General features: G+C 34.0%; 1 protein-coding gene across 1 annotated transcript in view; it reads right to left on the reverse strand.

The window, feature by feature from the left end:
* The window catches only part of cutlet (chromosome transmission fidelity protein 18 homolog), a 347,064-nt gene that overhangs the window by 242,789 nt on the left and 78,929 nt on the right, over positions 1–25,346 (reverse strand). The window contains exons 7-8 of the mRNA XM_090395883.1: positions 23,650–23,799; positions 3,111–3,143 (exon numbers count right to left, since the gene is read on the reverse strand). Of these exons, the coding sequence (XP_090252009.1) occupies positions 3,111–3,143; positions 23,650–23,799 (183 nt within the window). The remainder of the gene's footprint in view (positions 1–3,110; positions 3,144–23,649; positions 23,800–25,346) is intronic.

Raw genomic sequence — 25,346 nt, forward strand, 5'->3', positions numbered from 1 at the left:
GGACAATTTCTTAGGGCATGTTTCAATGAAAAGATGATCAAATTTGAACTTGCTGGAGTGAAGAAGTTTTGTCTGGTTCCAAAGAATTATGTGCCCAGTGTCAGCATCAAGAAGCAAGGCCAGACTTGTCAGATTCCAAAAATGTAATATAGTCTTGATGTTTTTCAATTTTAATCTAGGCAGAATGGACAATCTGTCGAAAATAGGGAAGTTTTTTTTTTTTTAAATCAATAATTATTGTAATTATTATTATTATTATTATTTTTTTTTTTTTTTATATCTAAGCAACTTACATTGTTCCTTTGTACTCTAATAGTGAAATATTACACAATTCAGCTGCAACTGAGACATGAGCTAACATATGCATGATTTATAACTCATTATTTTGATTCATTTTTTGAATGTAGTAAATGATCTATCTCCATGATGATGTCCATGTAACATTGGATGAAATATATTGGAATTTTTGAATAAATTCTATATAATTTTTGTTACATGTGTAAGCCATGAAACTTACTTTAAGATTATTGTGCATATTTCTCTCATCCGCGCGGTTAGCCTAGTGGCTATGCGCTTCGCAACCATATGCCTGAGGAAGGAGTGTCCTAGGTTCGATTCCCGTCGGTGACATGAGGAGCTGAAGGATCTTCCTCAGCCATAGCCAAGTTAGCCAGTCTTGGGCATGGACAGCAGGGTTTTTTCCCCAGTTTATTCTGGGGTTTTTCATCCAACAAAGCAGGCAAACTGGCCTTGAGAACTCAACACTACAGGCCATAGGATACACCGGGCCATAAGGCTGACCACCTTATCCTGTAAACGGAGTGAGGTCCGATGATCAATGGACCCTCGACACCGCAAGGTAAAAGAGCGTATAAGGAAGATAAGATGAGTGCATATTTCTCATTTAATTTCACATTTTGAACAATTTGTTCTTGAAATCTTGACTCCCAACAATTTCACTCACTGTCACTCCTGCTTTTTTGACAATGACATCAAGTTATTGTCAAAAAATCTATGGTGTTAATTACATTTGATCTTCACATTGCCTCGTGTGCAGATCTTCATTCATACTATTCTGTTTCATTCAAGGCAAGATTCAAAATTTAGTAAAAAAAAAAACAAAAAAAAAACCTGACAATCATGCAGTTGCATTAAACTATCAAAAATAAACAAGATTCTGCTAAAATGCAATCAATATTGCTAATTACTACACAGAATAGCACTTATAGTAGTGCTATACAACTATTATAGTAATTTTATTGCACAGTTTCCTTGAATTTTTTTAATTAATCTTTTCACAGTTGATGAAGTTAAATCACTATTCCGACCATAATACCACTAATGTAAAACTGGATATCAATTTATCTGTAGCAGATCTATTTGTATTCACACCTTTTTTTTTCCTTTCCTGATTAATGGGGTTGAAATATAATTACTTATACTTCTCAGAAATTTAAACATGCTAACCGATTATAGAAACTCCCTTAATCATCAGTTATTATATAGGATGTCCCAAAATTCACGCAAGATTTAAATTTAGCGCCATTTGTGCGGTGAGGTGTTGCCAACGAGAAAAAAAAGACAGCGTGACAGCTGACAGTTCAGGGTTATTAAAAATGGAGCGCTACATGAAAGAACAACGCATTTTCATTGTTGAGCAATATTTTAAAAATAATGAAGGTTTGGCAGCTACAGTTCGCAATTTTCGTACAAAATATGGTCGGAATAGTGATTTAACTTCATCGACTGTGAAAAGATTAATTAAAAAATTCAAGGAAACTGGATCAATTAGTGATCTTATACACTCTGGCCGTCCTTCAACAAGTCGTTCAACAGAAAACATCGAAGCAGTTCGTGAGAGTGTTGCTGAGAGTCCAGGAACATCAATTCAGCACCGTGGTCTTGAATTGGGCATTTCGAGAAGCTCTCTACAGCGTATTCTCACGAAAGATATGCATCTTTATGCTTACAAAGTTCAACTGACTCAAGAACTGAAGCCTACTGACCGCACACAGTGAAGAGAGTTCGTTGAATGGATTATGGAACAACAACAAGTGGATGCTTATTTTTTGAACAAAATCATCTTCAGCGATGAGGCTGATTTTCATCTTGATAGCTTCGTCAATCGACAAAATTGTCGCATTTGGGGTTCAGAAAATCCACGAGTGATTGTTGAGAAACAAATGCATCCACAACGTGTCACTGTTTGGTGCGGATTTTTGGCTGGAGGCATCATCGGTCCATTCTTCTTCGAAAATGCGGCTAGTAAGGCAATAACAGTTAATGGTGCTCACTATCGTGACATGATAATCCAGTTTTTTGTGCCTAAATTGCAAGATATGGATGTGGATGACATGTGGTTTCAACAAGACGGTGCCACATGCCATACAGCCCAAAACAATTCAATTACTGCATGAGTCATTTCCTGGTCGTGTAATTTCCCGTTTTGGTGATCAGAATTGGCCGCCCAGATCATATGACTTCACGCCGTTGGACTTTTTTCTTTGGGGTTTCTTGAAGTCTAAGGTTTATGCCAACAAGCATACGACCACCCACACCTTGAAGGAGGCAATTGAGCGCTGTATCAACAAAATTCAGCCACATTTATGCAAAACAATCATGGAAAATTTCGACAAAAGAGTGCATATGTGCCAGCAAAGCCATGGAGGCCATTTACCCGATATGCTATTCCATGCATAACCCTATACTGTATACTTTATGAATCAATAAGAAATTACAATTTTTAATTAAAAACCTGTGTTTTCTATCAAAATTACTTCTTGCGTGAATTTTGGGACACCCTGTATATACTGAAAGAAACAAATCTCATCTCCTCTGGAGCTAGGGTTTCTCTATAAAGCAAATGTAACTATTTATAGCATGCCTGCCAGATGTCAAACTAGAAACACAAAATGAACTGATGTATCCTGCCTTGAGAGAGTATGCAACAATATGATTTGCACTGTGTAGTGTTAAAAGATATAAATGTTTACATATAGGTTACACATGATATGCAGTGAAAGAAGATAGCATTAATTCCTGATAGGGATAAATTTTTTCTTGTATTGATGGTTTATATTCTAAAAAAAAAGTCAATAAGGTTAACATACCTTCTGCTGAGGTCTGTTATTTGCATCTAAATCCTATATAAAAAATGTAATGTCAGTTAATGCAAAATATAATCTATAAAATTAATGAATATCTATTTTTTTATAACTATGTAAGCAATGAGAATGCAAGAAACAATTAGTATGTAGAAAGGTTATTATATTTTGTTGGAAATTTATTTTGCACTTGGTAAAAATATGGTAAATATCTGCCTCCCACTGACGAGACCTCAATAAAGGTCGAAACCGGTCTGGGTAGTGGCCCTTCCCTTAATGCATAGCAGTATACATGTCTGCAAGGAGATGTGCTTTGCATTATAGGAGATACTGAGACAAGGAGTGATGAGATCTTGATCCACCTTTGCTATGAGTTGCCAAGAGATGTACCACCTTACCTCAGTCCTGAAGATATTTTCAGGCACAAACTTTGTTTGCTTACACTTGGATAAAGGATTAAACTAAATTTATTAATGATATTATATTTTGAATACAACAGGAATTATAGTTTATATCATCATTTCCAGATATTGTAACTTCAAGAGGTGTTGAGGATACTATGATAGTACACCAAATGAAAAAATTAAAATTATTAGTTTAGAAATCAATACAATATAGCAAATTTGCCTATATTCTTAAGGGACACCCCTTGTATAGAAAAACGGGTTATTCCTGTGATTAAATATTAAAACAAAGGATATATATTCAGCCATATATTAAAAATGTGATAACATGAAAAATGTTTCTAGACATACCTTAGGGAAGATCTTTGTGCTCTTATCTTGTTGATTTTAAAACTTTTTGGAACATAAATTTAATAGAACAATGTTGGTAGATGTGAACTCATGATCCAAACTCTTAGAAGAATAATAAATTACAAGTGAACTCGAAAGAATAACAATTTACAAGAGGAATTTAAAAACTTAACGTAGATTAAAAGTGCATGGAAATTTTGAAAACAGAGGAGTATATACTGTGACATAATGAACTTCCATGAAGAATTAACAAACAAACAAAAAAAAAAAATCTTTCAAAATGATCTCTTTTTTTAATTTTATTATATACAGTTGTGCCTTGGTTAACAACGATAATCCGCTCCAGGATTACTGTCGTTAACCAAAACCGTTGTTATCCAAGGTGCGATTCCCCATAAGATTTAATTGAAAATCGATTAATTTGTTCCGGCTCCTCTCCACAACCATAGTACATATTAAAAATGCAGATAAAACTCATTTAAAATGTCATAAAAATATGGTAAATATCATTTATTTATTATACAGTACTGTACAGTATATGTATTTGCTACAAAAAAATTAACATTAATAAAATGAATTGTTCATGAAAACAGTTTTTAATTATCAATCTTCACCAGAAGGACAATTGGGCTCAATTCGGAGTTTTTTGACAAATGGACCTGTAAAAAACATGCCTAGGGTTGTTTGCTTCTGCCTCTTTTTTAAAATGTTTCAAAAATGTTTTTTAAAATGGCTAGGTGCGTTATCCAAGGTTAAAATGGCTTTTTAGAGGCAGATTGTTTTGCTCAAGATAGGCTTTGACAGTTGGTCCAAACACTTCGCGAATCCAATCTCTAAATTCTATTCTTGTGATCCAGGCTTTGCTGTTAGACTTCCACAAAACACCGAGATTGGATTTAAAGCCATTGAACTTTTTGAATGCTCGGGGATTCTCTCAGTGGTAGATTAACACTGGTTTTACCTTGCAGTCTCCACTTGCATTTGCAGCTAAAAGCAATAGTAACCTATCATCATTGGTTTATGTCCAGGAAGTATTTTTTCTTCTTTTGTGATAAATGTCCTGTTGGGCATTTTCTTCCAAAATAACCCAGTCTCATCACAATTGAAGACTTGTTGAGGTAGGTATTCTCCTTCTTCTATACTTCTTGTAAGGCTATTGACAAATTTATCTGCTGCTACTGCTTTGTCAACACTAGCTGCCTCTCCATGTCTGACCACACTATGAATTCCTGTTCTTTTTTTTAAAGTTATCAAACCAACCTATGCTACCTTTGAAATTATCATCACCACCTCAGAACTTGATCCCGAAGTCTTCTTTTTCAAATCTTGATAAATCTATTTAGCTTTCTGACAGATTGCATTTTGAGATGTAGTATCACCTGCCATTTCTCTTTCTTTGATCCAAATTAGTAATAGATTTTCCATTTGCTCAAAAAGAAGCCTTCTGACATTCAACTTTGAAGTTCCCTTAGCAACCTTAGCTACCATAAGTTCTTCTTTCTTAGCCAAAATGGTTGATATTGTAGAATGACTGGCTTCATATATTCGAGCTAGCTGCATAACTTTCACACCTTCATGATGTTTTGCTATTATTTCTTTCTTCTGTTCAATAGAGAAAATTTTTCTGTTTTTTTTTTTCCCTCACTAACTTTCTTTTTGGGACCCATTTTGTCACATGGTAAAAAAATTCACTCTATAAAAAAAAATATACACAAAATACGGTATCATTACAAATTGTACAACACTAAGACAAGGGATACAAAGAACATCACCTGAAACTAAAAGTAAAAGTTCAAAAAAAAAAAAAAAACTTTTTGAAATAAAAGTTAACAATTAAATTCGAAACCTGCAATTTTTGACCTTATGTGATGATATTAGATACAGCACTTACCGTAACATACACTGATTAGCAGCTTATAGATACAATGATTATTATACAGATAACATTTGATTTTGCCTTTTGATGGCGAATGAACAGTGACACACACCCGCTGATTTATTGCCTATATGAACCAACATAAAAAAATAAATGCTTAAATACTCATTTTCATCATAAAACGCATTTATAACCACAAATTTTAAAATAAAGCACAGTACACTACAAGAAAAGAAACAATAAATGGAAAACGTAAACAGCTGGCTATGATGGGTCAAACATATCTGAGCTTCACAGCTATGCTGCATGGCTGTTCTCTATTCGACAATGTCTTCCCGCACATGGCCGAGTGCAATCGGAAAATTCTGGTTTGTTAGATCGGATAGAGATTCACATAATCGGGAGTCTTTAACCAAAGCCTGTGTCGTTAACCAAGAGATTTTTTTTCTTACAGCCACTCATCGTTAACCAAGTATGTCGTTATCTGAGGCCATTGTTAACCAAGGCACCACTGTGTGTGTATGTATATATATATATATATATATATATATATTTTTTTTTTTTTTTTTTGTCATACCCATAGTATTGTCAAATTTTAAATTTCAGTCTTCTCAGACACAATCATCTGCATCAATCAACCTAGATCTTCATCTTTCTTTGAAATATTTAGTGCTATTCTGGCATCCAATAATGTTAAACTTTTCTTTTCCACTGTGTTTTAGTAACCATATATTCTTTAATGCTAATAACATCATCATTTTTAATGAAAATATTATTAGCATTCAAGATTCTGAATATGTTTATTTCTGTCATTCATTTTATTTTTAAAATATAAAAAACTAGTTTTAATACTGTCTTATATGATGCTAGTTTGGTGTGTTAGCTAATTTCTCTTTTATTCTATATAAATTTATTTGACCTCAACCCCATGGCAGCTTTGCTTATGTGTTATCTATTTCCATAATATGTCAGATTCACTAAAAATGGTAAAAATAGATTTTTCTATTAGGTTCACCATTGAGAAAATACATTGTTAATAGTACTTGTAAAATAGATGAATAACCAGATACCCACAAATGTACAAGAAAATATTTAATGCTATTAATTATCTTAAAATGCATAAAATATTGCAGTCTGAAAATAGCAGATCATCATTAGTGAAATAAGGCAGATTCAAAACAGATACATGCAGTGGATTTTACTTTCTGACACAGGATGCAAGCTAGATATCATCTGATATGTTAAGACATAATTAATATTATAATTTTGTTTTAAAAAAAAACTCACACTTTTAGTAAGGATATACAATTATTTCCATGGCAACCTCACCCAAGAATAAGGCAGTCAGTCTTTGCAGTCATCAGTCTTTTCCTCTACTCTTGCTTAGATGACCAAGGCAAATCACTTGCACTACTGCAACCTGCCCATTTGATGTGTACTCTGTTCTTTCACCAGAAGGACATCAGAAAAATCCTCATTCATTTTCATAATGATAAGTCTCCTAGTCCCGATGGTATTTCTCCAGTTGTGAAAACTTGTGCTCAAGAATTAACACCCATCCCAAATGGCTTATATAAAGCTGTCATATTCATTTGACAGAATGGAAGTAAGGCCTTTATTCAGCCTCTACTTAAAAAAAGTCAACCATCAAACTGTAATCCCACTGCTTTCACTTCAGTACTCTCAAAAGTGAGAAGGTAATCAATAATTAGCTTCTTCACTACATGAAGAAGTCATTCTTATTTTACAGCGTGCCTCCTCATAAACCTTACTTGTCCTTAGACACAGGTCACAGAACAATTTGGAGAAACCAATAAAGGCATTTGATCATGTCTGCCATTAAGGCTTTCTGAACAAGATACCTTCCTGCTGGAGGGGATCCCAGCAGTGATAAAGAATTCTAATGAGAGGAAGAATCCATCATGACATCAGTGGCAGCTCATCCACAAGGGCTGCATTGAATGCAGCTCCAGCGTTGAGTATACTGGTGAGTAGTACTGGCTAGTATACCCAATGCAGGAGCTGCATTCAATGCAGTCCTGCAGCCCTTATAGACGAGCTGCCACTGCATGACAAGCAACAAACAACCAGAGAGGAAGTTAACAATTATCAAAATTCTTTATCAATGCTGGGGTCACCCCCCCCCCCATAGTTATATACTCTCACTAATGCTCTTCCACCATTACATCCAACATTCTCTTTCTGACTTCAAATCCTATTCATAGTTTTGCTGATGACAATACCATTCCTCTTCTTCAGTTAAGAATAGCACTCAAACGACTGAAGCATCAAAGTCTTCAATAACCGATGGCTTAAATACTGATTTCACCATTCTCAAGTAGTGTAAAGACAATTTAGTGAACCTTAATGCTGCTAAAACTCAGTTCTCTCTTATTAACCACAAGAAAGATTCTACTGCATTCTCACTTGCTAATGTTCTGATATTCTCTCAAGATCAGTCCCCTTGTTGGGCTGTTTGCATGCAGCAGTCAGCCATGAGACAGTTGGTGTCATAAACATACGACACCAACTGTCTCATCAACCTGTAAAAAACTTGGTGTTATTTTTTCATTCAAAACACTACTTCTCTCTCTCTTGCTCAAACTTCTAACACTTAAGTCCCATCTATACTGCTCAACAGGTGACCCCCCCCCCCCTCTCTCTCTCTCTCTCTCTCTCACAGACTCCCTTCAGTCACTTTCCCATAGGTACTCTGTTTCCATTGTGCCTTTCAGTGGTGTTGTTTGCCCATTTAGGTTGGGTGTGCTGTGGTGTGGCTTATGCAACTGCGCTACAAAATGCATGTCAATTTGACCATATGATTGCATTTTTAATGATATATGAAAGTTAAGAGTGCATAGTGCATCAGCCCTCATCTTAATTGTCCAATACAATTAACTGTAGAATAACTTTGAATACTTCAATTTCTCATCATCATGCTTTTCAAGGATTTAGGTCCAGAGTGGCAGGTTCTGGCCTTAGAAGTCATCGTTGAATCTCTAGAGAACATCTTTTTCATTTTCCTAATAGTTTGTAATTTAAGGCTTATTTCGGTAATTGTTATGTTTTCATTCTTCCATTGTGTTCCATCCATTTATATTTATATATTTTTTAATTTCTTCTATTACTAATTCCTAGTTTAATTCTTTCATAATTTCTTCATTTCTTTTGTGATCAAATAGAGTATATTTTGCAGTTTTTCTCATAAACTTCATTTCAACTGTTATTAATCTTTGTCTTTTTGTTTTATTGTCCAGATTTCACTTCCATACAATAGGACTGGTAGGGCTAATGTATTGTATACTTTTAGTCTGGTTTGTTTCTGTACTAAGGTTTAAATATAAGAGTTAATTACAGCTGTTAATTTTAAATATTTTACAGTTTTTAGGTTTATATTTTTTTAATTTTCATATGTAATCATACATCCTAAGTAGTTAAACAAATTCACCTGTTCTAAAATCTTGTTATCTATTACTATTTTAGTTCTTACTGGATCTTGTCCTTTAAAGGCCATCGTTTTTGATTTTTCTGTTGCTATTATCATTCCATAATCTTCGACTATTTCATTTAAATTTAAGATATCTTTCTGTAAGTTATCTTCTGTAAGTAAGAATTTGTAATTATTATTTGATCATCTGCAAAAAGGAGTGAGTGTTTAAGTTAACAGTAGGAGAAAGTTTAATAACTTGATGGAAATTTTTATTCCATTTTATTATTATTTCATTTAGATAAATATTAAAAAGAGTTGCTGAAAGGGGACATCTCTGTCATATTCCTTTGTTTATATTCCTTCGTTCATATCTCTCGGATATGATAGTTCATAATTTAATCTTATTTGTATTTGATTATTTCATATATACTTATGATAGCTTTTAGAATATTATTTGGCATTTATCTTTCTTTTAATATGTTGAATAAAATACTTCTTTTAACTTTATCAAATGCTTTTTCAAAGTCAATAAATGTAACATGTGTTTCTAAATTATATTCTCTTCCTTTCTCTATTGTTAATTTTAGGCAAAAGGTGAGGTCTATACATGATCATCCTTTTCTAAATCCATTTTTTACTTTTTGGCCTGGTTGGCCGAGTGGTTAGCGTATCCGCTGTCCAGCTGAAAGGCTGCAGGTCCGAATCCCACTGTGGGCATGGATGTTTGTGATTGTCTATGGAAATATTAGTGGTGGTGGTCGGCGGTATATGGAGTTGGTGTAGACGATGAAGGTAGATGTGGAGTGGTGGAGACAGAGGTATAGAGTAGGTGCCCTCCCTCGATGAGTCTTTGGACTCCCTGGAGGTGTTACAGAATAATAATAATAATAATATAACAGGAATTTAGAATACTTATACTTTATAATGTTTAAGATCATCTCTGCTATCTTTTTTAAAGATAAAGACTTTCATTTATCAATTAATATAATTTTAAATATGAAAAGCATAAAGATTAGATGAACAATAGCTATGCTTCATGGTGAGATTAGATTATCTTTGGCAAATACTAGAGTGAGACACAGATAATTTGAATTTCGATAGATTTTTAAATACAGCTATATAATAAGCACAGAAATCAAAAAAGTAATCAGTCAGGAAATTATTATTTTTCCAGACTGAAAGGCTGAAATAACTCATTTTACGTAAGCACTGACAGAAACCAGGACATTCAGTAGATACTTCATTCCAACATCCATATTATTTCCTGTTTCCCATTGTAAATATGGGCAAAAAAGTTATAAATTATTTACAGAAAACTATATATTAAAAACTTGTCTATATCAGTGTCCTAAACACGTCAATTCACACTTTATGCATGAAAAACAAATGAAATTCATTAAACAAAAACAGCAACTAATGACAATGATCAATTGGATTGGTTGACACAACCAATCACAGCCACTGATTTCTAGATGTTCTTGTCTCAGTGCTCATTGCCTTCTGAGTGGTGTAAAACCACTGGAACACTAAGAATTTGACCAGCTGCACCATCTATACATCTATTCAAAGGGCTCAGAAGTGTCCGCATTTGTGACCACACACTTGGGGCTATAAACACGATTGTGATGCAATGTCACTATTTCCATGGTTGTACACTACACACCTAGCACACCCAGAATATATGCCCTGGTGCCTTTCCCATAAGTGCTTTCAAGGGCACTGCTCTGCTGCACTGGACCATTCCTCCACTCTCTTCGAATCACGTAAGAACAAGAGTAAACACTGGTCAACATCCACACTCTTCAACTCCACACATACCAATCAAACTTATCACGTTCCTTCATTCCATCCACCTCAGTTCTTTGGTACAGTTTCCCCCATACTATTTTTCCCTTGTATATATATATATATATGTGTGTGTGTGTGTGTGTGTGTGTGTGTTCATATTTGAAATGACTTCCATGAATTTCTTTGACTAAAGGATTCTATTATCTGTATTGACTCATGCTGAGCAAGAACAATCTTAAGATCTCAAGCCCATGATGTTTTTTGTAACCCATCAACAAGTAGTATGCTATAATAAATTTAGTTTCATCCTTTATCCAAGTGTAAGCAAACAAAGTTTGCACCTGAAGTATCTTCAAGACTGAGGCAACTTGTGGTAAAGGTGGACTAAGCTGAGTCCACCTTTACCATGAGTTGCTTCAGTCCTGAAGATACTTCATTGACTCAGTCCTGAAGACACTATCTGTTTTTCCAGGTGTAAGCAAACTTTGTTTGCTTACACCTGGAAAAACAGATATACATAGCTGACTTGCCAGATACAGCATCTAGGAAACTCTCACAAATGACCTTGCTGCTATGCATAACTACTTTAAAAAAATGGAGACTGCAACCAAGCCAAAGTAAAACTGAAGTGTTAACATTCCATCTCAGCAATAAACTGGTGCATGACGAGCTGAACATCCAATTTGGAAACTCGGTTCTACACTATAACAAATATCCTAAATACCTAGGAGTTACACTTGATCGAACCTTATCATATAAGAAACATGCTGAAAACACAGCTGGAAAAATCAGAACCAGAAACAACATCATCCAGAAATTTTGTGGCACTTCTTGGGGTGCAGCAGCAACCACATTAAGAACATTCGCACTCAGATTGGTTTTTTCGGTGGCAGAGTACTGTGCTCCTGTTTGGCTCAACAGTTACCATACCAAACTAATTGACCGCCAGCTTAACACTACAATGCGACTTATCACTGGAACCATAAAAACAACTCCCATTTACTAGCTCCCAATGCTGAGTAACATAATACCACCAAACCTACGAAGACATGATGCTCTACTATGTGAATATGATAAAATACTCAGAAACACTGAATTGCCTATACACAATGACATATTAGAGCTACAGCTCAACAGACTGAAATCAAGAAAGCTCCACCCCCCCCTCTGTGAAGCTAAACACCTGAGAACGACCAACTACAACACCAAAGAACAATTGAAGCGAACGTGGAGCATAAATACCAATACTCAACTCCAAACTTGGTTTGATAGGCATCATCTCAACATCCCGGGTATGGAACTGAGCCAAAAGACATGGACAACGCTGAACAGGATTTGCACCGGACATGGAAGATGTGCGAGCTCTCTCTACAAGTGGGAAAAAATTCCCTCACCAGAATGTGATTGCGGGCACCCAAATCAATCAATCCAACACATCTCTACTAAGTGCAGTCTTCGTGCATACACATGCCAAAGAAACGACTTCCTGGAGGCGACACCACCTGTTATAGACTGGATCAGACAACTTGATATTAACCTATAAGTGTTTTGTTTGTTGAAAGTATTAGTGTCTTTGTTTTATTCTAATTGTTTGTCACTTACTTTCTATATATTTATTTTGACTCATGTACCTTTATAACTGCATGTAGATTGCCATACACTAAATAAATAAAAGACTAATATACATTAAAAGAAATATACAATATTCTGAACTTTAACCACAGTATCTCATCTCAAAAACTAAAAAAAAAAAAAAAATAACTAAACCACATCTTATCTGTATTCAAAATATGACAGAAAAAAAGGATGTTATGTTTCTTAAATGTATCTGAACATCTCTTGAATGAAACAATTTCTTTATTTCTTCAGCAAAACAGTTCTTTTTGCAGAAACCACTTTTCTTTTACAAATTCTTGAAAATAACTGTAAAATTTACATCTACAACTCAGATGATTCAACTGGAAATTCATTGAATAGAAACATTGGAAAATGACCAAGAAAGGATAAAGGCAGACGATTAAGAATCTCAGACATTTTAAAAGTAGCCATGTGCAATGTATGAAGCATAACAAAGGAATCAGAAATGAAACAACTAAAAACTAAAAATTTAATACAAGCGTGATAACAGAAAAAAAAAAAAGAAATTAAAGGGAACGAAAGATATATATATATATATCTCATCATCTCATCTTCCTTATACCCTCTTTTGCCTTGCGGTGTCGAGGGTCCATTGATCATCGGACCTCACTTCGTTTACAGGATAAGGTGGTCAGCCTTATGCCCCGGTGTATCCTATGGCCTGTAGTGTTGAGTTCTCAAGGCCAGTTTGCCTGCTTTTTGCGGGATGAAAAACTCCAGAATAAACTGGGGAAAAAACCCTGCTGTCCACGCCCAAGACTGGCTAACTTGGCTATGGCTGAGGAAGATCCTTCAGCTCCTCACGTCACCGACGGGAATCGAACCTAGGACACTCCTTCCCCAGGCATATGGTTGCGAAGCGCATAGCCACTAGGCTAACCATGCGGACATATATATATATATATATATATATATATATATATATATATATATATATATATTATATTATATTATATTATATTATATATACAGGGTGTTCGGGATAAATTTGACATATTTATAATTAATTATATTTTTCCGTAAGTTACATGTATTAACACACACTTCTCTTCATTTAAAAGTTTGGACCCTTCTTCATTCATATACAAGATGTCAGAAAGGATGGATAGCTGGAACCCACCTGAATCATGGAAGAGAATAACTTGTATCATGATGATTCGTGCCCACCATCAAAATAAGGATATTACAACTGCTGCCCAATGCTCCCTGAATACAGTAAAAACAATCAGGCATGAACTAGAGACTTGCAATGGTGACTACGAGGATGTAGCAAGAAGAAAGATCCCTAGCAGACGATCTGATTGCGTTCGTACAGCAGAATTCCTCGCAAATCTGCAGGAACAGGTGTTGAAGAACCCTGGCATTGGAATTCGGGCTTTGTTCGTGGAGTTGCTAACTGTAGTCAAGCCCTGGATAACAAGGGTAGGCAATGGTAGGCCGTATGTATGGCAGCAGGATTCGGCCCCTTGCCACACCTCTGGGAAAAGTCAAAAATGGTTGTCTGAAAATTTCTACGACTTCACCAGTCCAAATGTTTGGCCTCCAAACTCCTCAGACCTTAACCCCATGGATTATTTTGTATGGGGCGCAGTTGAAAAAGACACCAATCGCACTTCCAGTAATACAAAAGCCCAGTTAATGGATAAAATTAAAACAGTTTTTGCGGCCCTTCCCAGGGAGACTGTAGCATCAGCTTGTTCGAGGTTCCGAAGCAGAATTGAAGCTGTGATCGATGCTAATGGTGGTTATTTTGAGTAAATCTTGTTGATAGTATTGTAATTAACTCTGCCTGTAATGTTTTTTTGTCAATTCATTAAATTTAATAGATACAAAGAAGATTTTCTTTTTCCTTACGAAACTGTCAAATTTATCCTGAACACCCTGTATATATATATTAGTAGTAGTCCCCCCTCCCATATCTGTGGGGGATATGTTCCAAGATGAATCAGACCTATGGCTGGAGGGACTGTCTTAAGCATTCCTGATTGTAATCAGTGTTTGTTCATGGGGACAGTTTGCCTGTTCGGGGGGGGGGGGGGGGGGGGGGGGGGCAAAAAAAATCTGAGTTTCCATGTGAAAAAAACCCCTACCTCTATATAATATGAGACCAGCTAACTCACCATTTGTCGAAAGAGACCAGATAAAGGTCCTTCACATCACTGACAGGAATGGAATCGAACCCAGGTCTTTCCAACCTGGCTTCGTCTACACTCACTGAGCTACGGATGCATTAAGTAGCTGAAAAAAAACTCTTACTTTCAATAATTTTAAAATAACTAATACAGTAGTATCTCGCTAATCTGAACCTCTTTAGTCCAAACCCTCCAGTAATCCAAACTGCAGTTTGAAAGAAAAAAAAAGTTTTATTTATTATGTATTATTATTTGTGTACTATTATTTTAATTTAATAATTATTATTTTAACTATTATTGTTTATTTTATTATTATTATTACAGTACAGTATTTTTTTTCATACTGTCAATTGCTCTTTTATACTGTACAGTACATACTGTATTGTCAGCATGAATCACCGTTGTCGAGAATCATGGAAAAAAACTGTGGCCTTCTAGAATTTACGAAGATAACTACAGTGACACACAAAAAGCAGAAATTCAAAACGTGCATAATTTGGTTAAAAATATAAATCTAAATGTTGAAATTTCACAAACAGATGTTACAGAATGGATTACAGGTGTCGTGACGTTCTATTTTCATGTTGTGTTCTAATCTGCCATCTTGTTTCAAGTCACTCTTATTAATAAAACAACTAATTGCAAATTGATCACCAATCCAAAAGTAGGGAAATTTATAATTATACTGCGCCACCCTATTTTTAGATTAGTCTATATAAAACAGTAGGATCAATTCTTAATTAAGTTAGCAGTCTTCTCATTTAGGCCGAATTATTTACTATTCTACTTGGGGCACCCGCAAGATTCGAATTTTTTATGAACGGTGCAATAAAAGGGAATTCAGGCAAACACAATATTTAGATTAACAAAATAAAACATTTAATATATGATATATAACAAATACAAGAATTCTACTTTTAAATGAAACAATACAAATAACTTAATACATCTTGCTAAGTCACTCATCCCAATTCAATGTTCTAAACTTTAACATACAATTCACAGCTTCAAAATTACAAGCCTTCCTAACTCAAGTTAATAAAACAAAACTTCTCATTTGATCAGTCTGCACATATCTATCAGTTGTACTTAATGTTTAAATTCACAGCAGGCACTAATCAAGGTAGACAATATTCCAAGCAATCTTATTTCGGACCTTGAACTTCGAAGATACGTTATAGTTAATGTTAGAATAAACAAACATGTATGACTACTCTTACCAGATACAATCTTCAATACATCAATTTATTGTGAGCACATTTATGAATTAACTTATTTAAGCTAGCGGAACACATTAAATAAAATTCTCCAACGCTTTAACTGAACTACTGTTAATCGCGCTTCACTACTCTAAACAACAGCAATAAGGTACTGATATCTTTCCTTGTTTACTTTTCTCCAACTAGTTAAATTCATTATAATTCTTCTCAGGGCAACATAGAATTAAGATGTAATCCTAGACTAACTGGAACTAATCAGAATTTCCCATTGAATGTCCAGTTCTTTATTTATTCGATTACGACATCAATTTTCCTCTATAACAACAGCTGATTTCACTTGCAGCTGAGTATATGATTCACTACGTTTTTGCTCACTTCTAAACACTATTTTCATGAATTTCTGCCCTAAAGAATTTATAATTTTCCTTCACTTCTTTGCTTGTATCCTACCTTCCTTCAGGCTCCGCAAAACTCTCTCCTTTTCTCTAATTAAAATTCTTATTCCTTTCCCTTTTCCTTTTTGTTCCAAGGTCACGCACTCTTCGACTCGTGCTTGTTTATTTCATGCGTCTCCATGACAACCCATGAACACAAACACTTCGCTAATGTAATACAATGCTCTACTACTACATAAGTGATTACATAACGTTAAATTTTTACAAATAACGAATAAACAGAATATTTGAGCTACTTAATCAGCTTTTTCATTACGTATACAATTATTTATAATAGCACTTTTCGTTACTTTATATATATATTTTAGTTATCATAAATTTCTACACATATTATTATTTAATAAATTAATAGTAGGTTAAGTTCAGAATAAATATTTAAATAGTAATCCTTAATTAAGGAACAATAAATAATTTTTATACAAATCATGATTAATATATAATAAGCAATGTTAAATGTGAATGAAAAAAATAAATTACACAACATAGTTTCATTCACAATTTAACACAGGAATACATGTAAATGAACTCGAAAATGTAAAAGAACCGAAAATGAACTCGAAATCAAATCAGATGCTTAAATTATAAATATGACGCTACAGAATGAATTAGCAGACAATGATGATGATAAAGAATTCGAAGATAAAAAAAGTAAAACATGAAGAAGTAGTTGACAGTTTTAATATGTGAACCCACCAGCCTGCTTGGCCAAGTGGTTAGCATATCCAATCTCCAGTCAAAACGCTGCGGGTTCGAATCCGGCATGGGCAGATGTTTGTGATTGTCTGTGAAAATACTAGATGGTCAGCGATAGATGCTGTTGCGGTTGGTGGATTGGGAGACGGAGAGCTGCAGGGTAGGTGTCCTCTCTCGATGAGTGTTTGAACTCCCTGGATGTGTTACGGAATAATAATAATAATGCGTATAGAATGGGCTAAGCAGAATGATACACAATTCCACAAAATTTTATTGCTAATGCAACTCAAGAAGAAGCATTCGAAAAAAGTTTAGCTTCCAAGAAGCAAAAGAAAATCAGTGACTTTTTTTTCTTTTTTTTTTTTACAAAGAAATAAAAAAAAACTTTTTTTGTCTGTTATTTTGTGAAACTTTTTTTTTTGTTGTGTACAAGAAAGTGATTTTTTTTATGCAAATTAAGTTATGTACTTGCAATTTTATTAAATCAGAATCTTCAACAAAACAGATGCATACAAACAAAATTTTTTACTAAAATAAACTTGTGTACTGTATTATTTTTTTAAGTTTTATATTACAGTACAGTAGCATTTTTTCTATCAGTTACTTGATTTATTTACAGAATTAAATTGATGTACCATTAGAATCTGATTATTTTTGTCTTAAACGCTAGTCATTGTTGCCTCTTGGGGGAAAATTTCCTAATACGAACTTTTCGATAATCTGAATGAGCAGGGTTTTTATTAGTTCAGATTAGCGAGATACCACTGAATTTTTTTTCAAAAAAAAAAGAATATTAATAAATAAATATACTTGGAATGACACAGGAAATGAATTTTTTTCAGTTCTAAAATGGAAATACTAACAAAATGGAGAAAATACATAAAATTAAAAAAAAAAGCAAGAAATGTAATATGCATACAAAGTATATCTATTACCAGAAGAAAGCATTAGAATACTATATCAATCACGATTAACAGATTACCTAGAAGAAGTCAAAATCAATGAAGATATAGAAGAATGGAAAACTTTAATAAAGATAACTGATAAAGTAGCCTCTGAAGTACTTGGGGAAAAAAATATATATTAAAAAGAAAAACATCAAAAATTTGGAACACAAATATAGAAAATGCAACAAAAGAAAACCAAATGGCATACAAATCATGCCTTCAAAAACATACAAAAGAAACAGAATATACAAAAATAAAAGAAAAATAGCTAAAACCATAATATAGAAAGCTCACCAAGATTCTTGTGACAGAATTATTAATAAAACAGAGGACATGCATAAAAGAAAGACATAGCCTACAAAATATTAAGGAAACTAAATAATGATCCAACAGGTATTTGCCATTATTATTATTTTGTTCTTTCATTGTTTAGTTTCCTTAATATTTTGTAGGCTATGTCTTTCTTTTATGCATGTCCTCTGTTTTATTAATAAATCTGTCAGGACATGGACTGGTTATTACTAACACCATGTTCCAACATCAAAATGTGCACAAATTCACATGGAGAGAAGAGGCAAGGAATAAGAAAATTCTCATTGACTATGTTATTGTTGATAGTGATGTTTTCTCCCTGGTGCAGGACACAAGAGTGTACAGAGGATTTAAAATTAGAAGCGATCACAATTTAGTCTTGAGCAGGATAAAATTGAATTTCGTACTGAAAAAAATAACATGTAAGAAAGTTTTAAAGCGAATAAAAGTTGAGCAGCTCTCAGATGTGAACTGTAGACTAAAATACACAAAGCATATTGAAGAAAAAATGAAAGAGTATGTGAACAGGAACCAAACCTTGGAGAGTCAGTGGCAAGCCTTGAAGAAAACCCTGATTGATTCAGCCAGAGAGGCATGTGGTGAGGTTGTCTGCAAGGAAAGAAAAATCAGAACTCGATGGTGGACACAGGAAGTTAAAGAGGCAGTGAAGGAAAAGAAGAAAGCATATCAAAAGTTCCTGGCAAATAAGTCAGCTTTTGTTCTTAGAGAATATAGAGACAAATGCAAGAAAGTGAAACACTGTGTAAAACTAGCTAACCAAAAGTCATGGGAGAACTTTGGCAAGAACATAGAAAATAAATATCAAGAAGGTATTCCGGAAGTTGTTGAAGAAGCTTAGAAATGGAGGAAAGAGTGCTGTAAAAGGAGTTAGAGATGATAAAGGTGAAATGAAAACAGGAGAAAAAGATATCCTTGAAGTATGGAGTAATTACTTTGAGAAATGAAATTGCTAAATGAAACAAGCAGTGATAGCACAGTGGTAAAAAACACTCAATAGGCATACAGTCAGGAATACATATCCATACTTGAAGTAGAAAAAGCCATCAAAGGCTTCACATGTGGAAAGGCAGCAAGAGTAGATGATATTCGACCTGAAATGCTGAAGTATGGCGGTATAAAAGTCTTACGGTGGCTGCACTGCATAGTTCAGAAGGCATGAACACAGGGACGAATTCCCGATGATTGGAGTAGAGCTCTCATAGTACCCATATATAAAAAGGGAAATAAAACTGAGTGTGAGAATTACACAGGTATTTCCCTACTGAGCGTTCCTGGCAAGATCTATGCAAGCATACTTGAGAAACGGTTGACAAGAATTGTAGAAGAAAAACTTGGTGAAGAACAAGCTGGATTCAGGCCAAATAGAGGCTGTCAGGATCAGATCTTCACTTTACGACAAATAGTTGAGAAAGCATGGGAATATAACAAACATCTGTATTTAAGTTTTGTTGATCTGGAAAAGGCATTTGACAAGGTGCCAAGAGAGAGAAGCTATTCAATATGCTACAGTTATATGGTGTAAATGGAGCATTATATCAAGCAATACTTAGTCTGTATTTGAGTTATAAGTCAGCAGTTAGAATTGAAGGAAGTACAGGAAGATGGTTTAATGTTAAATCTGGTGTGAGACAAGGATGTACATTATCCCCTCTGTTATTCATTATCTATATGGATCACATTATGAAGGAAAGTGGTATTAAACATGATATCAGAATTGGAGATATTAATGTCAGCTCTTTGCTTTATGTGGATGATGTTATACTTCTAAATAAATCCACTACAAGTTTGCAAGAGTCCCTGACTAAATTGAATAACTGTTGTAATAGATATGGTATGAAGATCAGCATTAAAAAGAAAATAGGTAGAATTGTTGAAAATGTCAACTGTGTTGTGAATGGAGAACCTATGTAACAAGTAAAACATTTCAGCTACTTAGGCATGATTTTTACTGAAGATGGTAAATTAAATATAGAAATAGACAACAGAATCAGCAAAGCTGGTATGGTGGGAAGTCAATTGAATAAATTCATATGGAATAAGAGAGAAATTAGTCGAAACACTAAATTAGCTGTATACAAGACAGTGTTCAAACCAATTTTAACTTATGGATCTGAGAGCTGGGTCAGAAGTAAAACACTTACCAAAGACTAGAGGCCGCAGATATGAGAGTCCTGAGAAAGATTAGAGGCATGAACAGATGACATCAATGGCAATATCATATTAAAAACAAGGATATTAGAAAATAACTTTACATTGTTGGCATCCAGGAATGCATTAGCAGATCTAATCTCAGGTGGTATGGTCACTTAAACAGATTGGGTGAGGAAAGATTAGCAAAACAAGTGTTCTCTGCCAGGTTGGCAGGAAAACGACCCAGAGGAAGACCAAGATATAGTTGCATTGATACGGTACAAGGTGCCTTAGACGATAGAAATATAAGATCTGATAATGATAATATTGGAGTCTTGACAAGTAGCAGACTGATTTGGAAGAAAATTGTAGATAGGAAGTTAGTAATGATGTAAATTTTTCATGTAGTACTATCATATCCTGTAAACCCCTTGAGGGTACATTGATGATGATGATGAACAATGAAGAAAGAGATACAGCACAAATCAATACAATACAAGAGAAACAATGGAGATAGGACATTTTCAGAATTTATAGCATGACCCAAATTTAATAACAGAATATAATTATGAGGAAATCAGTACTAATATAGAACCAATTATATTAGAAGAACTAAAAGAATCCAAGTTATCAAAAATAGAAAATAAACCAGAGATTAGATGGCATAAATACAGAGCTTTGGTGGAGAATATTTACATCACAGATTCTTAAAATTAATAAGTAACTGTTGGAAGAAATGTGAGGTTCCATTAGATTGGTCAAAAGTTAAGGTTATATCTATATTTAGGAAAGGAGATGTTTGTAGAAATTACAGAGGAATAAGTTTATTAAATTCAAGTTACAAAATTTACAGTAAAATCCTGAATAAAAGACTTAGAAATATTGCAAACAATCTATTCTCAGAAGAACAAAATAGTTTTAGACATGGAAAATTGTGTATATAATTTTTATGATAATATTTATGTGTTAAAGTAAATTATTGAAAAAAAAAGACTAGAATTTGATTCAGACTTAACATAAAAAAGATACGAGAAAGATTTTGATGAAATACACAGAGAAAAATTATAGAAAATAATGAAAAAAAAAAAATAAATAAAACAAGGATATCCATTACATTTGGTACAAGCTATATAAAGTTTATATAAACACACAAAAATACAGTGAGAGATAGGTAAATAAATTTACAGAAGAGACTGAAATTAATCAAGGTGTTAGACAGGGATGCAGCTTATTTCCTGATCCTGATTTTCCTTTTTCAGTCGTTTCTGACCATAGGTGACTTTGCAGTCATTGTCCACAAAGTATGCCTGGTGAGATTTTTACAGGGCAATTCACCATTGCTCCCCCCCCCCCCCCCTTCCCCATTTTAACAGGTCTCAGGACCAGCATATGGCTGGGATGTATTCATGACTGGAAATGTGTGTTCACGGGGCCAATTTGCCTGTTCTCGGGTGACGAAAAACCAGAGTTTCCAAGTGAAAAAAAACCTACCTCCATATGAGACTGGAGGTAGGATTTTTTTCCCAATAAATGAAATCAAAACCAGTCTGGGTAGTGACCTCCCACCATAATGTATAACATCATATATCTCCTAGAAGATGTGTTTTACATTATGCGAAATACTAAGAATAGTGATCAGAGCTTTACCCACCTTTTACTACGAGTTGCCCTAGTTTGTACTACGTGCTTTAGCTTACGCTAGTATTAGCCTATACTTTTATAGTTTACTATATTCGGCATGAAACGCTTTGATTCCGATCTTTGAGTTTCTTATTCGGTTTTGAAACAATGTGGGATTTAATATCCCCTTAATTTAAATAATGTTACATTGCCGAAGTGAAGTCTACTGGCTCTTTATATTTAAATCTCAATGAATACTTGATTCAGCAACTACCATGGCCAGGAAACAGCCTAGATCTCAATCCCATTAAGAATTTGTGGTACCAAGTGGAGATTGAAATACACAAGAAGAAGTTAAAATTACTTTGGGAGCTCCAAGAAACCATTATAAGGGTATGAAAATATGAATTGACAGTTGCATCCATCAGGAAACTGATTTGGTTAATACACACAAAGTACCCACAAAGTACTGAATGGCAAAAACTGAATTTTTAGCTTTGAATGTCGGTAAAATTATGTAGTTGAAATAAATTTTGATACCGGTATTTGTTTTTCCGGTGAAAATATCACTGTCCACTCCATTTTGAAATATTTGCAAATTTGCCAAGTTTGTTGTCATTTCCTAATTATATCACATCTTATGCTAAAAAGAGCCAAATATTAATCAAAAATAAAAATGTTATATTCCCTTCTTCATTATTTATGACAGTTATTGTGTTATTATCCTTTTTCAAATAGGTATTCAAATTTAATTACCAAAAAAACATGGTTACAGCAGGTGATATAGTTTCTATGAACATGCATATGTGTACACACACACACACACACACACACACACACACACACACACACACACACACACACACAGAACAATCATTCTAAGACTCCATTTAGCCATGTGTCAATTTAGCCTCATGAATTAACATTTCTTTATCTGGCCCTGAGAGGTTATTTTGAAAGGACATTAGATTCTTGTTGGTTACAATTTGAAATGTTTCTACAACAATCTAATTGAGTGCCATGTGTTTTACCACAATTTAATTTCTGTTCTGAAAGTGCTGGTTATAAATCCAGTGAAATATTAGTAAATTAAATAAATACTCATTTATTTTATTCTGGTGTTGTTTATTCTGTGAGGTACTGTTACGAGGGGGGAAAGGGGACTGAAAAGTTCTGATAAACACCTAGAACAAAACTGACAAAACCACAAGAAAGAACATATCTTAAAACCCTTTAACCCCCATGTTTCATCTAATTGTAACACTTTGTTCTTTTTCTTTTAGGATATATAAACTGTTAGACATGTCAATTCCTTCATGGTGATTATCACAACTTTTCAGTAGACTCTCATATGGGAGGGGTAGTGTATAATGGTAGAGTGTAGAAGGAGGATCAAGTAGTACAGAAAGTGAATTGTGTGGTATTGAATGAACTCCAGTGGTGAGCCCTTTGACTACCTGGATGTGTCACATAATAATAATAAACAGTTAAACAATAATGAAACAGAAAAATGTTAGGAGTTACATACTTCTGATACTTCTACTTGAGTCTTCTTAAACTTGTTCTCAGGTACTACTTTTGAATTTTCTTTCTTTGGTTTTTGTTTTTTTATTGTATCCTGTTTGAAGACTGCTTTATCCCAAAGCTTTAACCAGCGTAAGAGAGCCCGATTCACACCCTGAAACATCAACAACATAAAAGCATTCTTTTCATAACCATAATTTTATATTAATTAAAAACAAGAGTCCAATGCATATACTGTACTTTGATAAATTCAGAAAAAATGCAATAGATTACAAAAAACTGTTTTTCAAAATCTGACACATCCTATAAATGAAATTTATTCCATCACACTTTACTAGTGATATCTACAGTCAAAACAATAACTTTTGAAGTTTTCTTCTGTAACAGAGTGAGAGAGAGAGAGAGGAGGAGGGGAAAGAACACTTCATTAACCACACTCCTGATATATTGCAACTACAACTACAAAATAAATTACAGCTGGCTGTGCATGGTTTACACCAGACAATATAGATCCATCATCTAAATTCTATATATCAATTCTGTATTTTTTTCATAGAGAAATAATTTTATCATTTTTCTTTTCAAAGATTTTTTTTTAATAAACAGTAACATTTTAATATTTAAAGAAACCTAGAATGTTTTTTTTTTTTTTTTTTTTGTCGTTCGGAATAATTCTGAAGGAGATGAGTAGTAAAATTTCTATGAGTAGTAAAAATCTATCAGTTAAAAATCTAACAAGGCTTTTTTCAAAGTTAGATCTTTTGATCCATAAAGAGGTCATTCACTTCACAAGACTTCATGTAATTGTCCTACATTATTTGATGAAGGGATAACTGTGTGCTATTCATTTGAATAAAGTTGCAAGTTAAACAGTTAAATATTTTATTGACAAAAAATTGCTGTAGTCATCACAGTGAAAGGATGTCCTACATCTCATTAAGGTGGGCACCTTGGCTGTTTGTTCCTCACACTGTTCCAATGACTTCTTCCAAGCAATGTATATATACATATGTATGTGTGCAATTGATTTAACAACTTGTCCATGACTAGTCATAAGCAACACCAGTGAAATACACTACTTGTCATCAATATTGCAGTGACCACAGTCAATGGCTATAATCATGTGCAATAAGGATGTCCTACATCTCATTAAGGTAGGCACCTTGGCTGTTTGTTCCTCAGACTGTCCAATGACTTCTTTCCAAGCAATGTGTATACGTATGTACGTGTACAATTGATTTTAACAACTTGTCCATGACTAGTCATAGGCAACACCACTTAAATACATTACTTGTCATCAATATTGCAGTGACCACAGTCAGTGGCTATAATCATGTGCCATACTCTTTAAAATTAATATCATTATTTATTTTGTTAACTGATATAGCATTTGTGAAGAGATCATACAGTCATGATGTGCTTAATTTTTAACATCACATATTCTTTGTATCAAGGACAATTATAAAGATCCACACGTTCAACATCCAGTGAATAGTTCAATGCATTTTATATTCAATAAAACATCAGTCTTAGAGGCAACTTTTTAATTGCTACTAATTTAATTATGCAATTCCAGAAAAATGCATTTTGTCATAAGCAAATGAAGAGATAAGACAATGCGTTGGTTGTGAGGTGAGTAAACTAAGCAACATACACTCACCTGGTTTACCATTAGATCTAAATATAATCTCTTATTATTAA

This window comes from Typopeltis vanoorti, chromosome 7, assembly GCF_054136105.1.
Source record: "Typopeltis vanoorti isolate ZY-2024b chromosome 7, IOZ_Tvanoo_1.0, whole genome shotgun sequence".
In the NCBI taxonomy this organism is placed as follows: domain Eukaryota; kingdom Metazoa; phylum Arthropoda; class Arachnida; order Uropygi; family Thelyphonidae; genus Typopeltis; species Typopeltis vanoorti.